This window comes from Phyllostomus hastatus, unplaced genomic scaffold (assembly GCF_019186645.2).
Source record: "Phyllostomus hastatus isolate PE091 unplaced genomic scaffold, TTU_PhHast_1.1 phas_scaffold_1066, whole genome shotgun sequence".
NCBI classification, from domain to species: Eukaryota; Metazoa; Chordata; class Mammalia; order Chiroptera; family Phyllostomidae; genus Phyllostomus; species Phyllostomus hastatus.
In genome coordinates this window covers 34,734,805-34,750,174 of record NW_025334004.1, presented here as the reverse complement: position 1 = coordinate 34,750,174, position 15,370 = coordinate 34,734,805, and the positions used below count along the sequence as shown (strand labels likewise).

The following is a 15,370-nucleotide window of genomic DNA, read 5'->3' as shown; positions in this document are numbered from 1 at the left end:
CCAGATGCCCCTGTTGGAGCGGGCCCCAGTCCTGACCGGGGCTGGCTTTGGAAGTCCGTTTTCGTTAAGGGCTTTGGGGCATTTGCAGAGCCTGGACCCTGACCCCCCTGAGGGTGACCTGCCCCCGGAGCCCAGCTGGCGCCCCTTTGTCTGCGGCTCCCGGGCCTGCGGGGCGGGGGCTGCACCCAGGACGGGTGCTGCGGGTGGGCGTGGCGCCGGCACAGGCTCGGACAGGGGTCCCCAGGCCCGGAGCCCACCAGACTGACCAGCAGGCTGCCCTCCGCCGGGACAAAATTCAACGCACACGCTGAACACTGGAACACATCCGTGGTGCCTACTGCCGTGGCCGTGTGGCTGGGTGGCCGGGGGCTGTGGCTGCAGCTGGAAAGCTGTGGCTGTGGGCGTGGACGGCTTGTCCAGCCTCAGGGTTGGGGAGGCGGCACCCCCCCAAAGTGTGTTCCCACTGGAGTCCTTCACAGCGAGGGGTCAGCGGGGGCTGCCAGCCACCCCTGAGAGGGTCGGTTACGTGGGGACCCCCAACCCCGGCCCCCAGGAGGCAGAGGGTCCCCGCTCTGCCCCGACACCCGCTGAGGAGGGGCCGGCCCCCCCCCCCCGCTACACGGTCGTCTCGTTCCTCCAGGGCCCCGTCCGGATGTTGCCGGTGCTGTCGGTGCCGTAGGGCCCTGCCTCGCCCAGGCTGCCCTTGAGCACCCCGTTGGGGCCAGGCCCCCCGAAGGGCAGGGACTGTGTCCGCCGGAGCATCTCGAAGTGGGTGGGGCCCCGGGCCCCCTCCCGGCCGGGCCGCGGGCCGCAGCCGTAGAGGGTGGGGCTGGCGCGGCTGCCCTCGGGCTGGCTGACCAAGGGGAAGGGGTCGTCCTGGGCGCAGCAGGCCAGGCCGTGCATCCCCGCGGGGCCCTCGAGCGAGCTGGGGGGGCTGTCCTCCGTGCCCGAGCTGCGGGGGCTGCCGTCCAGGCTGGACGGGATGTGGTAGGCGTACTCCTGCTCGGCCGTGGCCGCGCGGTGCCGGCTGAAGTGGTGCGGCCTCGTCCTGCCCCGGAGGCACCCGTGCAGGCGGGGGTCGTGGCCGCAGGGGTCGTGGCCGCAGGGGTCCTCCCCGTGCGCGTGGACCGCGTCCTGCAGCAGCTGCTCGCAGTGCCTCTGGGCGCAGCAGGGCGTGGCCGGCGACAGGCAGCTGACGTGGCTCTGGGCGGCCTGCAGGTTGGTCATCTTGCAGTGGCCGGCCGGGGGGTGGCCGAAGCCCCGCGGCTGGCCGGGGCAGGGCAGGTCCTGCAGGCAGGCGGCGCGCCCCAGGGCGTCCCCGTTGGCGTCCAGGGCGGGGCGGGCGCCCCGGCGGGCGGGGCAGCAGGACCACCAGCAGTGCCACACGTCGTCCCGCTTGGCGCAGTGGTGGATGAGCACAAACAGCCCCAGCGTCACGCAGAAGGCGCCGTAGAGGCAGCTGAAGACCAGGTCCAGGAAGGGGCCCTGGGACACGGCCAGCGCCCCGAAGGCCCAGGTGGCCGCGAACAGGAGCAGCGTGAAGGCGGCCGCCCGCAGCTGGGCCTCCAGGGAGTGCTCGTTCTGCAGCAGCGAGGCGGGCGGCCGCCCCGGGGGCGCCCGGGGGCTGGGGGCGGCCTCCGGCCCCGGCGGCCGGTGCTGCTCCTCCGCCCGCCCCCTGAGCTCGTGCCGGCGCTCAGGGTGGCGCCGCAGCTGCACGTGGGCGCCCAGGAAGTGCACGCAGGCGACGAGCGCGATGAAGGCCGCCGGCCCGTAGAACGCGCCCAGGCTGGGCTCCCAGGCCATCCAGCAGCTGCGGGGGGAGAGCCGGTCAGCGTGGGGGCCACGCCGTGGAGGGCGCCCGGTGGGGACGGGGGCCCCGCCCCTGAGCTCGGGGGCGGAGGACGCCCCGCAGGGCGAGTGCAGGTGTGACGGGGGCACCAACAGCGAGGCCTGCAGCGGTGACACTGGCACCGAGTCACCGGGTCAGAGCAAGCAGGGGCCCGGGGTGTGGGCGCACAGGGGACGCCGCCGTGTCCTGTGCCGGCCACTCTCTGCGCCGCTGCTTTTCTCGTGTCCCTCTGCCCCTCCCCCGCTGGGCCCCGGGACGGCGGGGGGGGGGGCGGCGAGCCGCGGAGGGAACAGCTGTGGGTCCTGGGCGCAGGGTGAGGGCGGAGAAGGAGCCAGTGATGGGGGCGGGGGGCAGCTCAGGGGCCCCGAGGGCCTGGGGAGGGCACTGCTGTGAGTGTGGGGGTGAGACTGGCCTTTGAAGGGGCTGTGGGGAGGGTGCCCGGTGCTGACTGTGCCGCCTGCACCCTGAGGTGCCCGTGGAAGTCACTGTGTGGTGTGGACAACGTGCGGCCTCATGGTCAGGAGACGAGCAAGAGGCCTGCCCACCAGGGCCATTGGTGCTCCTTGGCTCGAGGACCGGCGGGTGCTGGGAAGTGTCCGGGGCGGTGCAGCCGGGGGCAGGCGTCCTGGGGGTCTGACTCAGCTTCTGCTGGCCTGGGCCCTCCTGCCCGGTGCCGCTGGTCCCCGGGCCCCCACCCCCACAGAGCCAGCCCCCAGTGCCCAGGGAAGGAGGCGGGGGAACGGAGTCTGTCAGGGAGGGGGACAGCTTTGGACACCCAGACCGCGCTCTGTGAGCAGAGGGACGCCCGGGGACAGTCACGAGGTGGCGCCGGACCCTCCCTGCGCGGCCTCATTTCTGGGCTGTTTCAGTCTGTCGTCCCCGAGTGGCCGTGACTGCTGGGCACCCTGAGGTCTGGGCAACTGGACCCGGGAGGCGCTCTGGGGCCCCCTCCCCCTCCTGGGGTCCACCTCCCCCCAGTGCTTGTACTCACTACGCTGCGTCCTCATCCTCCGGGCCGTAATTCTTGATGTTGGTGGCGGCCGTGACCCCGCAGATGACGAAGGGAACACCGCCGCTGACGAGGTAGAGCCTGCGGACAGCAGGAGGCCACTCACCGCCCCCGAACCCAGCAGGGTCCCCGAGCACAGCGCCGCATCCGGGGCCAAGGTGGGGGGCCCTGGCCAAGCAGCACCCGCCGCCGTGCCGGCCCAGCTGGCAGGGATGCCCGTGGCTAGTCCCCGCTCCCGCCCCCTCTGCCCCCCCCACTGTCAGACACCCTGAGTGGCTTTCCTGCGGGAGGGCGGGGCAGGCCCTGTGTGGACGCCCCCGCGGCAAAGGTGCCCCGTGGGTCCACGGACCCCTGCCGCCCCTCCCACAGAGACCCCGCAGCAGGCCCGGCCTCTGGCCTCGCCCTCGCTCCTGCTGCCCAGTTTGCTTCCCAATGCCCGGTGATGTTCCCTGGCGCCAGCGGCCCAGAGGCGCCCCACGTGGCACCCGGGGACCCCCTCCCTGTGAGTATTGTAACCCCCAATCTCAGTGCGTCCTGGGGCCTCTGGGCTCTGCTCTGTGTCACGGCCCCAGGGCCCCTCCCTGGCAGAGGGAGCGGACCCAGGTCGGATCCTTCTGGGCCCAGTCCCGGGACCCCCCACAGCGGCAGCCAGGTCTGCCGGTCACCCGCACTCGGAACACAGGGTTCAGTCTGACACTCCGTCCACACCCCGCTCAGGTCAGGCGCAGAAGATGCCCATTCCTGGACATTTTAAATGCATGTACGGCTCTGGCTGGTGTGGCTCAGTGGATTGAACATGGGCTGCCAACCAAAGGGTCGCTGGTTCGATTCCCAGTCGGGGCACATGCCTGGGTTGCCGGCCAGGTCCCCAGTAGGGGGCGTGCGAGACGCAACCACACCTTGATGTTTTTCTCCTTCTCTTTCTTCCTCCCTTCCTCTCTGTCTAAAAATAAGTAAATCTCTAAAAAAACAAAAAGCATGTACGATGCAGATTGGGGGTGGGGGGTGCTGCAACAGGTGGTGGGAGGAGCCGTCCCGAATAAGGACGCCTCTGGGTTGAGCTGCAGGAGTAGCTGCTGGGCCGGGAGGGCCTGGGAGGAAAGTCCCCGTCCGACCCCTGTCCGCCAGCCCCTGGTCTCCTGGGGGAAACCCCAGGCCCAGCACGTTGGCCTCCAGCCCCAGGCCGGGCAGAGAGCGGCGGAGGGGCGGCCGTGGTGCAGGCCTGAGCCGACGCCCCTGCCCCACCCCCGGGGGTCTGCGCCTGTGGGCGGGGCGCACACCGGAGACCAAGGGAGCTGCAGGGGTCTCGGCACCACGCACCCCGCGCCCAGCCCACGTGAGGCCCTCCGGGACACAGAGGTGGTGGTGGCGGAGGTGACCTCCAGACGGCCCCGGAGCCGCTGTAAGTCCCAACAGCGGACTCGGAGGTCTGCAGGCCCAGGAGCCCCGGCGCGTGGCTGGCTGGGGGCTGGTGAAGTTGTGGCAGAGGACAGCACCCCGGTGGCCCCCGCCTCTGTCTCATTCCTCAAAGAGCCAGGCAACCCTTGGGTCACTGGCTGCAGACCAGGGTGGGCGCTGAGATGCCATTTATACCCAGGGGCCTGGGGCCTCCGAGGGGAGACAAGGTAACGCATCCCGGCCTCCTGTCTCCCGCACACGCACCGTGGGCCCCAGGGGCCACGCGGCTGAAAGCCAGATGAGGTGAGGGTCCCCCTGGTGGGGGTCACCTCGGTGCCGCAGGCAGCACGGGGCCCTGTGTTGTCTGCCTCCAAACGGGGCCTGTCGGGCCCCTGGGGGTGTGGGCAGAGAGCCCTCCAAGGTCAGAGCCAGACCGAGCCCAGCCCTAGGGGCGAGGCGCCCACGTCCCCGACCTTCACTGTGGCAGCAGTAGCGGCTTCCCCTCACGGGACCACCCGGGCACCCCAGGGCCACCCGGCCTGAGAACGTAACCGGGCGCCTGCCTGGAGCCGGGCCCCTGTCCCAAAGCCGCCGTGAGCCCCAGATGAAGGGCCCAGGGCCCGTCTCCTTGAAACAGCAACTCGAGCCACTGTGCTGCCTCGGTTTCCCCGGCTAACAAGCAGGAGTCTTAACTCAGAGACCCACGTATAACCCAGGCCACTGAAGACCCTCCCCACCCTGTCCCAGTGCCCGGAGCATTCTGCACCACGGGCCCCCCACGGCACGGAGCTCAGCAGCCCTGGACAGACACGCAGGCCCCAAGACCCCCTGGAATCCCCCAGCCCCCGGCTACCTCGTCCTCGGGCCCCGAGTTCTCCCGTGAGCCACTCGGCCGACACCCCCATCGTGGGTGCAGGGCTGGGGCCCCGGGAGCCCGGGGGGCCGGGGGGTCCCGCGTGCGCCTGGGTACCTGAGCAGGGGCTGCCGGGAGTACGGCGGCCGGTCTGCGCCCGGGCACGGCGGCGCCTTCCTGGTCACCTGCTTGTAGATGTTCCGGGCGGCCACGGCGATCCACAGCATGGCGCAGAGCGTGCAGTAGTGCAGCGCGATGCCCACCTGCGGGGGGGGACCGGTCAGCCACTGCCTGCCAGCGAGCTGGCCTCCGGCGGCAGGCCCGGCCGTCCAGCCTCCCACCCCCAACCCCCGAGTCCTCAGCGGGCAGCTCCGCAGTGACGGGGGCACCGGGGTCCTGGCTCCGGCAGATGCCGCACTTCCCCGGGGCCTCTCCGGGCTGCAGGGCAGCCTCAGCTCGGCCGCCGAGGGCTCTGGCGGAGCTGCCTGTGTGCACAGCGCCCGGGCGTGGTCCACATCGGGCGGGGACGTGGGTGACCCTGAGGGGTGTGCACACACCCTGCACGTGGGGCCCGGGGGCACGTGGCCTGTGGTGGGCGTGGCCGGGGCGTGGCCCTGCCAGCCCAGGGAGCAGGTGCCCGCCGTCCCCCCACCGACCCCCATGGAGCCGGTGCCGCGTGCGGTGGCAGTCCCCCGGGTGCCGGCGTTTTGTGCCGGTGCTGCCGGAGAGACCAGCATCTTCTGGATCGAGGGGCAGGTCGCTCCCTGCAAACCAGAGGTGCCCGTTACTATGGGAACAGCGCCGGTGCGCCCCGGCGCCGCACCTGCTGCATTAGCTAATCACGCCCCCCGCGTTCCGTCTGGTGCGGCTCCAGAGCGCGGGGTGACCTCTGAAGTGGAACCTGACATGGCTCGGTGACGGGCGGAAGGCGGCTGTAACCGGAAGGACATCGGTGTTCAAGGGACACAGGCTCCCTGAGAAAGCCAGCCCTGCCCATCACGATGATTTATCAGCCGCAGAGTTCGGTGTCAGCTCCTGAGAAAACTCCAAGTGATTGATGAGCCCCTGGGGGGGGATCCCTGCATTGTATTTAGAGTTTTGGACAGGCTCCCGCCCGTGGGCGAGTCCGGCCTTTTCCTGGGCCCCGAGCTCTTCCCACGCACACGGCCTCACCCCCCGGCTGGCGGGGGCGGGGGGCGGGCGGTGCTGGGGTCAGGGACGCGCTCGGCACCAGCAGAAGCAGCGGCGGGGGCGGGGCCCGCTGCCTGGCTCTCAGCCCAGGGCCAGCCCGACTCTCCTCCCAGGGGGCGGCAGTGTGGCCGTCCTGGCGTGCAAGCACAGCCAGAGACGCAGCGGGGGAGGCGAGGAGGGCAGGGAGCGTGCGGAGGCGAGGAGGGCAGGGAGCGTGGGGAGGCGAGGAGGGCAGGGAGCGTGGGGAGGCGAGGAGGGCAGGGAGCGTGGGGAGGCGAGGAGGGCAGGGAGCGTGGGGAGGCGAGGAGGGCAGGGAGCGTGCGGAGCCGATGGGGCGGGCGCGGGCGCGGGGGGCGGGGGGCTGAGCTGCGCCCCGGCCGCACGTGTGGGGGTCTCGAGGGCTGGCGAGTGGCAGAGCCCCGCCTCGGACCCCCGGACTCAGGCTGGACACACGGTGGGTCCGCGGGGGCCCGTCCTGGCTGTCAGGCAGTGCTCGACGCTGCCCCACGCTCCCGGCCCAGGTTGGCGCGGACGCACACGTGTGTCCTGTGGAGACGAAGCTGCCGCCTGTCTGTGTCTGTGATGTCATTTCGCGCTTTAATGAGGCACACGGTCATTTTTGTTGCCATAACAACCGCCTGTTCTCTCCGCCATCCGGAGCTCGGACCACTTCTCGTGCATCACTCACTGTCGCCCTGGGCGGCACCGGACGGGGAAGGCGGCCAGGCCATGCGTGGTGTCCCCAGTCGAGGTGGGGCCGGCCCGCAGTCAGCGCGCTGGAGGCCCCGGAGACTGACGGCGCGATTCGTCGTGTCTGTGTCCAAAGGCCGGAGATGGGCTTGTTTCCCACTCAGGATTTCCTCCTGTTCGGGCCCCAGCAGGCTGGACGGGGCCACCACACTGGGCGGGGGGGCCATCAGCTCACTCACCCCCAACACTGCCTTGGACACGCCCAGAGTCACGGTTGACCTGTCTGGGTGCCCGGGGACCCGTCAGAGGGACACGCGAGGTGGCCGCTGCCCTGTCCTCTGCCCCCGGCCCCTCCGTGGTGGTGGGCCTGCGCCCGGAGGGCTCTGTGTGGCTGAAGCGCCGGCAGGTCACTGCTGCCTGCGTGCCCCTCCGCAGGGGCCGGAGGGCTTGCCCTTGGCTGCACCCCCAGCACCCGCAGGTCCCCTGTGCATTTCTGGGGATGGACGAGAAGGTCATGGGGAGGTCAGGGCCAGCTGCTCCGCAGGGTCCAGAGGGTGCCCCTGCCAGGGGACAGAGCATCCCTCACACCAGCGTGACCTCCACCGACGCCACCTCTCCCGATGCCTCCAGGCTGGGCACAGGCTGGACCACGCGGAAAACCAACCGTTGACGCGATCGGACGCTGAGCGAAGTCCCCAGCCTCACCGGCTCTGTACCAGGGACACGCCGGGCGCCTCGCCGTCCCTCCCCAAGAAACACCTGGGCAGACGCCCGCCGCGCCCCCACAGACAGGACAGTCGCCCGCGGCGGCGGGAGAGCAGCGGGAGGCGGGCGTGGGCAGCACTCACCGCCTGGCACAGCACGGGGTGGGCCGTGCGGTTGATGCCCCCGGCGAACACGGCGCAGGTCAGGGCCGCGTGCAGGCAGAAGTTCAGGAGCGTGTGCCGGCCCTTGCGGCTGATCCGGATGGCGCTGCGGAGACAGGGGTGCGGAGTCAGGACCCCGCCTCCCGGTAGAGCCCCCCCCCCCGGCAGAGCCCCCCCGGCCCTTCCCCGCTCAGGGTGCTCCCGTGGGAGCCGGGCAGAGAGACCCGCCCCGAGGACCGCGGGGAGGGGAAGACGGGTGTACCCTGTGGAGTCTGCCCCTCGGGTGCGGCTGGTGGGGTTTGGCGTTAAGTACCCCCGGAACACGAGGACCGGGAGGGTTCGGGGAGACCTCGCACCATCTGGCCATCGACAGGTGAGGACACCTGTCCGGTCACGAAGCCGGCGGCAGGGGTGGGTGCGGCAGGCACCCCTGGTCTCCCGGTCCCTCACACAGCAGAAGTCTGGTCCCCTCGAGAGGCCGTGACAGGGGTGACTGCCCGCTGACCCCGGCCGCAGGCCTGCCCCCGGCTGCGGCCACGCCGGAGATCGCCACCAGCCCCGAGCTCACAGCTGTGCCTGCGGCCACAGCCTCTTCCCGTGGCCGCGGCTGTGTGGCTGTGCCACTGCCCTGGCTTTGCCCACAACTAGAGCTGTGGGCTAGACCCTGACATGGCGGGGACCCCTCCTCCCGCTCCCCAGGGTGCCGTGGAGTGACAGGGATGCGGCCGGCCATCTCCCTGCTCCGAGGCAGAGGTGGCCAGGACACCCGCCCAGCAGAGACCTGGACGGCCTCCCCGAGTTCTAGAAGAACAGGCACCATGCCGGCGGCCTCTGGGTCTGTCGGCTGCTGCAGCTCCCCACGGGTTGCGGCTCCCAGGAGCTGAGCGGAGGCTGGGCTGCAGGAGGAGGAACTCACGGCCCCAGGTGCAGTGGGCACGTGGACACCTGGAGTGGACGGGTGTGGCTGCCCCTGACGCTCGGCCACCCTCGCCGCCCGCAGGGCCCCCTGGGCCGGGCAGGCTCAGGCTGGCTGGCCACCTGTGACGAGTCTTCCAGGGACGGCTCGGTCCTCCGGGGGGGGTCTCACTTTGGGGTTTGCCTCCAGGGGGCGCCGTGGGGCCTCACCTGCGGTGCACGAGGTAGGTGATGACGGAGGTGAGCAGGCAGAGCAGCATGACGGCCGTGCAGGCGTACACCACGGGGTGCAGGAACTCCCCTGGGTGCTGGGGCAGGGAGAGCACAGTCTTCAGATCCTGGAAGGAGCACAGCACAGGCCCCCGTGAGCGGCGTGGCTGGGAAGCCACGTGCGTGGCCCAGCCACGGGGTTCTCCCCGAGGCCCCACCCGACCCCGCCCTGCAAGTCACCTGAGGCATTTTCTGAACCGGGGGGCCTTGGCAGGGTCTCCGCAGAGGCAGCCACCCCGCCACAGCCGGGCAAGACCCTGCTCAGGGGGGTGCTCATGGGGGGGTGGGGGACCACGGCCTCCTGGGCCTGTGTATGGCGTCGCCCTCAGGGTTGGCTCCGTGGCTGTCTTCACGGGGCTCTGACGGCCCTCGGGGGATTTTCCCGGGGACTGAGTGCCGTCGGCTGCCCCCAGGACAGCAGAGTGGCCTCCCGTAGGTGCCCCTGATGCCCAGGGGCTTCCGCAGGGTCTGACGGCCGAGGGGCCCTCAGCTGAGGGACCGAGGGGTCCACCACTGAGGCCAGAAACAGCGTCCTGGCCCAGACGCAGCGATGACTGGACGTGGTCAGGGGACGGCGCTGGGCACGGGCGCCCAGCAGCAGCAGCCAACTGGAAGCACCGTCCATGCTGGGCCCCGAGGAGGGTCTGCGACCACATGGCCACAGGCCTGGCCCCGGCCACCTGGCCTCTCGCCTGCCGGGCCTGCCGCCCTGCCCTGGGGGCCCTGCACCTGTGTGAGGACAGCGTCTGTGACGGGGAGAGCTGCCCGTTGATGGGGAGCAGCTCAGGCTGAGGGAGCCTGGGGGGTGGGCGCTGCCGGACAGCAGGGTCCCGGGGCCTGCGGGGCCCACACCCCCCGCTCAGCACCCGGACGTCCACGAGTCCCGTGTTCCTCACGGCTCAGCACCGCCCCGGCCGCCCACTCGTGGCTGAAGCCTGCCGTCCGGCCACAGCTGGACGTTACCCTTCCCTCGCTGCTTCCTCCCAGTGGGCCGAGGAGCCGGGTCTGGCTGGGTGTGCGGATGTCTCCACGTGGGGAACTCCTGAGCCGTCCTCCTCCTCCTCCTCCTCCTCCTCCTCGTGGGAGTCCTCGGCTCCTCCCGCCCGAGACAGCCCCCCCCACGGCCCGTCCCTCCGCTCTCGCCGGCGCGGAGCCCGGCGTCCACGTCCTCGAGCTGGATGGCCGGCGCCCCCTGCCCTGGGGCTCGCCCGCCCTCGAGGCCTTTCCCAGGGCACCACCCCGGGCGGTGATGCTGGGGGAGCCGCACGGCTCCCTAGAGACCTGCGGCTTCGTGTTGGCGCCAGATTCGGGGGCCGGGCGCCGGGCGGCAGTGGAGAGGGCTCCACACGGCCCGCCCACCCACCCGCCCTTCAGACAAACGAGAAGCCAGGAGGAGACTTCCTGTGCTGGGCGAACACTCAGGGCCTCGGTCCCAGACGCAGGGGCGTTTTGGGGGGACGCGCCCAGGCCGGCCCCGCAGGCCAGGCAGTCACCTGGCAGCAGGTGCCGCCGCCTCCCCCTCCTCCCCCTCCTCCTCCTCCTCCTCGGGCCCAGGGCTGAGCTGCCCGGTGCTGGGGCAGCAGGAGGCACCCCACCACCCCTTCCTGCCCAGAGCAGTTGCACCCGCAGCGGGCAGGACACCGTCAGCTCCCGCTGGCCTGGCTTTCCTCTTTCTCCGGCGCGGTGCGCCTCTCTCCATTTTTAGAGGTGACATTTAAAATGCAAAACAGAGACATATTTCATATTTCCCAGTTCACACATGTGCGAGTTCCTCTTGGAAGCGTCTACGCTGCAAGCGTCCCACGAGCCGATCGATCCTCACGATTGCCGTGTGCGGTCGGCGGCGCTGGGCTGACGGACTCCCGGGCGCGTCCCCGAGGCTGCGGCCCTCGGAGCCGCGAGCCTGCGTCGGTGGGCGGAGCCCGGGCCTCACGGCTGGAGGGCTGGGAGCCCCGGGGTGCAGTGGGGGCGGGGCCCACCTTGGCCACAGGAGGGCCTGGCCGTGTGTTTGTCTGCATTCCCGTGTCTCGTGTTGGCGTGGCTTCCTTTTACATAACATCATTTTACTCGCACGTGTGTTTCTGTATGTTCTGCAAATCACATCAGTCAGGATGCCGAGAACGGCCGGAAGGGGGCAGTGGACCAGGCTGTGTGTCACTCGTCTGAGCAGACCGTCACCCTCTGCTGAGAGTGACGGTGACACGGGCGAAGGGGCCCGGCCGGCGGGGGACGCAGGCAAGGGGCGCACAGGCGTCCTTCCTCGAGGCCCGAGCGGCCGAGGCTGATTCCACCAGAGCCTGGTGTCCCTGGTCGCCTTTCGAATGATAATTGCGTTTTATCGATCTGTCAACCTTTCGTCAAAGTGCTCCCGGGGGAGAAGCAGAGGAAGAAGATCAGTAATTTGTTCATTCGGAGCGCAGATCTCCCTGATTGGACGCCGCACTTACATGCTTGCTGTGGTTCCTTTTGGGGGGCGTGCGGGCCGGCCGGCTGCTGAGAGCTGGGGCCGGCCCCTGAGCACCCCCCCCGCCCCCGGACCTCCCTGCTGGGCCCGGTGTCACCTGCCTAACGCTGGTCGCATTAAGGGGACGCGTGGCAGGGGCCAGTCCCCAGCTGTGAGACGGGGGTGGTTCTGGGAGCATCCAGAGGAGCAGGAACTGGGCGGGACTACAGGCAGCCAACGGGAAGCCCTCACGGGTTCTCTCGCGTCCACAGCCGGCGGGACGGCCTTTCGGGCGAGGCTGGAGGCGCCGGCCGGCGGGTGGCAGGGCCCTGGGCTCGGCCCGGCGGGCGGGTGTGGGGGGGACACGCAGGCGGACGAATGGCAGCCAACTCAGGGCTGGAGCGTCCCGGGCGGCGCTGGGCCCAGGGCCTGGGCGGCTCTGACGACCTGCAGTCCCCTCAGCTGGCCTCACAGACACCCCGCCCGGCTTCGGCCCTGGTGTCTTTGGGGGTCTTAAGTCCCTCTTCGAAGGGGGGGCACTTATGTGGGGAAAAGGGTGCCGGAAGCCTGCTGTGTGTCTCGACACCAAGCCTGGCTGGGCAGGGGCTGGCCTCCGCCCCGTCCTGGCTTCGGGGCCCTGACTCCGAGCTCAGCCCCAAAGTCCCAGCATGCGGGGGCTCTGCGGGGGTCCGAACAGGAGTCCAGCCCTGCTGCTGTGGTGCCTCCTAAGCCAGGTCCACCCCGGATGGGCCGAGTGGCCTTTGTGCCGTTGGAGCCGGCGGGGCAGGGACGGGAGCTCGCCCACAGCGCACCCTGAGGTGGCCGTGCCCGGAGGTGAGAGCAGGTGGCCGCACTGCCCACGCCAGGCCTCTCCCTGCAGCCCCAGCCCGGCCCACTGCGCGGGAGCTGGGCCCTGACGCAGCCCTGGAAGGGGGCAGAGAAGGTGCGAGGGCCCAGACGGTCTTCCGTCAGAGGAGGGGTGGGCGGTCCCCGAGGGCCATGGAGGAACGCATGCCTGGAGCCGGCCCGCATTCCACCCCCGCCCGCGGCAGCCGGGGTGGGCCGGCCACAGCCGCTCCCTTTTCTAGCCGCTGGGACAAGGTGGGGCAGCGGTGGCCTCAGGTGCCAGACACAGAACTCCCCGGGGCAGCCCTGGGCATCCAGACCTGGCCCGAGCACCAGGCAGAGGGCAGCGCGTCCTGGAAGGAGGCTGGGGCCCGGGGGGCCTGCCCGGGGCGCGTGGCGGTCAGCGCAGCTGGCCTGCAGTGGGTGCCTGTGGGGACGCAGGGCCCCGGAGGCCGCGTGCCGACCGCAGGGGCCAGCAGGGCAGTGGCCTGGGGCAGGCAGGGGCGGGCCACCTGCCGGCTGAGCCCTCAGGCTCTCCCCCCCGATGCCCCGCGGACTCAGATGCCCACCGGGAAGGGCTCACGCCCGAATGTCCCGCATGGGGGGGCGGGCGTTCTCTGTCTTGCCTAGGACCTGTCTCCGGGGCGGTTGTTGTCTGTTAGCACGACGCCCAGCCAGGTGCTGCTGCGACCCCAGCTCTGGGGGCACGGCTGGGCGTGCAGACCCGCCGGGGACACGGATACCAGCGTGGGGGAGGGCCGGCGGGCAGCGGGCCCCGCAGGGGCCCGGGCGCCCCTGCCAGGCCACCTCTCCTCCACCAGCCGCGGCTCCGCTCTGCCCAGGGGGCCCACCTCCGAGGAGGGACAGCTTGGGACTCTGCTGCGGGGAGGCCACGGCCACCCTCCCCCTCGCCCGTCTCCCTCGGGCAACAAGTGCACGCAGGGTGGGGGGAGGGGGTCCAGCGAGCGGGGGGCTGGGCGGCTGCCGGCCTCCGCACGGAGCGGCCTGTGCCCGGAACATGCAGCCCCCCCGCCGTCAGAACGGCGAGGGCCTGGCGTCCTTCCAGCCCCTGAGGCGTGGGGCGGCCTGGGCGTGACGCCGGGCTCTGGCAGAAAGCGTCGCCCTCGCTCGGACATTTCTAGTCGAGAGGAGACGGACGGGTGACTCGGGGCGACCCTTCCCCGGGAAGCGGACCGCCGGGTCTGGCTGGCCCTCCCTGTCCGGGTCCGTGGCCGCTGCCGGCCGCGCTGTCCTCCGGCCGTCAGCATTCCCCGCACGCGCCCCGCCGGCCGCCCCTCACACACACAATGCATCATTCACTCGGCCCTCGTCGACCTTCCGGAGTCCCAGCCGGCAGCCCCACAGCCGGCCGCACCCGGGGGCGGGATGAGCCCTCACAGGCCCCCGCAGCTCACGGCAGTCGGCCCCCCTTTGCCGGTGAGAGGAGCACCCCCGTGTTTGCCGTAGGTGCGGCTGAAGCCCACCCACACCCGCCTGGGGTCCTGCCAACTTTCTGCAGGGAAGGGGTGGGCGGGGCTGCAGCGGGAGGGCCGGGCCCAGGGCCAGGAAGGGGCTCCCAGCCTTGGATCTGGGGAGACGGGGGCGTGGGGCGGACCTCTCCTCCGCTGCCAACGACGTGATTCAACATCGAGGCACGCCATCCGCTGATTAGCGTGGTCCTCGCCGAGCAGCCGGGCGGGCGGGCGGGCGGCGGGAGGCAAGTGGCCGCCTCACCCCCCAGGACCCCCGGGGACGGGACCGGTCTGGGCCCCGCTGCCCACTGGCTGACCACCCGACCACTCGCTGGCCCTGCCCTGGCCCCCGTGCGCAGGGTGCCGCCCTCGGCGTGGCCCCGGCCCGGCCCCTGCAAGTGTGGACTCACCATGAGCACGCGAAGTTGCTGAGGGGCGGGCGCCGTGGAGGCAGGTGGCGTTGCCGCCGGCCGACTAGGTTGCACCTCTCTCCCTGCCAGCCTCCATGGCCGTCCAGAAGGTCAAGGCGCCAAGCAGCGGCCACGGGGGTGAGCCCTGGGCCACGGGCCTCAGGGCGACTCCGGTGGGGCGAGTGAGAGTGGACCCACCTGCAAAGACAGGGCCCGGTCAGGGCAGGGGAGGGTCTCCCGGCTGCCCCCGCCCCACAGCAGGGCCCCGTGCCTCCCGGGGTTGCCCCGTCTCGGCCGCTCTCAGCCCAGCCGGCCAGTGGACTCTCTGACTTGGGGCTCCATCTGTGAGGGGCGCTCGGAGGCCACGGGGGCGCCCTGGGCAGGGGAGCCTCAGGGGCCACGGCCCGGCAGCTGGACTGCCCCCCAGGGAGAGCTTCCTTCTCCACATTTAAAAATCAGCCTCTGCCCGGCGCCCAGCCCAGGACCCTGCCCTCGCAGAGCTGGGCAGCTGCCTGTCCGCTCGCGTCCAGAGAACCCATAAACCTTGAATTAACCTCCCGAAGAACAGCCGGCCCTAGACAGGGGACACAGCCGGCTCCGGGGCTGGCGGCCCCCCGCCCCCACAGACCCAGGGTTCGGCTGCGGCTCGCGCTCTCGGCTTCGCCCAAAGTTACTCGGAACCTGCATTTCCAGGAGCAGGAACCGCCACACCGGGTCGGCGCCGATGCGGGAGCCAGAACCTCGCCTCCCCCCACCTCCTGCTGCTTCCCGGCCGGGCCCACCCGCTGCTCAGACCCCGAGACAGGAAGCCCGACTTCTCACCTATTTTGGCAAAAACAGCCGGAGCGGCAGCGGCGCTGCGCCTGTTGCCCGGGAGCGGCGGCGAGCTCGCGGTGCTGGGGAGCGGGTCTCCATTCCCGGGGCCCGTGCGCCGGGCTCGCGGGCGATCAACAGATTGCAGGGCTGCGGCCGGGAGGCGTGAGTCAGAGCCAGCGCGGGCAGACCTGCAGCGCGGCGCTCAGCACGCAGCTCCCGGGACGCGGGCGAGGAGCGCCAGCCGCCGCTGCGCCGGCTTCGGCGGGCGGCAGCCGCGGACGAGGGCCGGCAGGAAGCGGGAGCCGTAACCATGGGGATGGGGGAGGCGGATGGCGGCGCGGC

The 15,370-nt window shown here is 71.4% G+C and overlaps 1 protein-coding gene across 2 annotated transcripts; it reads right to left on the bottom strand.

Moving 5' to 3' along the window:
• Nucleotides 1–410: 410 nt before the first annotated feature.
• ADGRA1 (adhesion G protein-coupled receptor A1) lies at nt 411–15,146 on the bottom strand. Of its 2 annotated transcripts, XM_045854317.1 has the most exons (7): nt 15,035–15,146; nt 14,213–14,410; nt 8,982–9,109; nt 7,839–7,962; nt 5,227–5,372; nt 2,841–2,939; nt 411–1,810 (listed from the first exon to the last, which is right to left on the bottom strand). In XM_045854317.1, the coding sequence occupies exons 2-7, from the start codon at nt 14,213–14,215 to the stop codon at nt 616–618; spliced, it is 1,695 nt and encodes a 564-aa protein (XP_045710273.1). In that variant the 5' UTR covers nt 14,216–14,410; nt 15,035–15,146; the 3' UTR covers nt 411–615. The 2 variants fall into 2 exon arrangements, with proteins under 2 accessions (XP_045710273.1, XP_045710274.1); XM_045854318.1 differs by lacking the exons at nt 7,839–7,962; nt 8,982–9,109; nt 14,213–14,410; nt 15,035–15,146 and adding an exon at nt 5,933–5,954.
• Between the last annotated feature and the right edge of the window lie 224 nt (nt 15,147–15,370).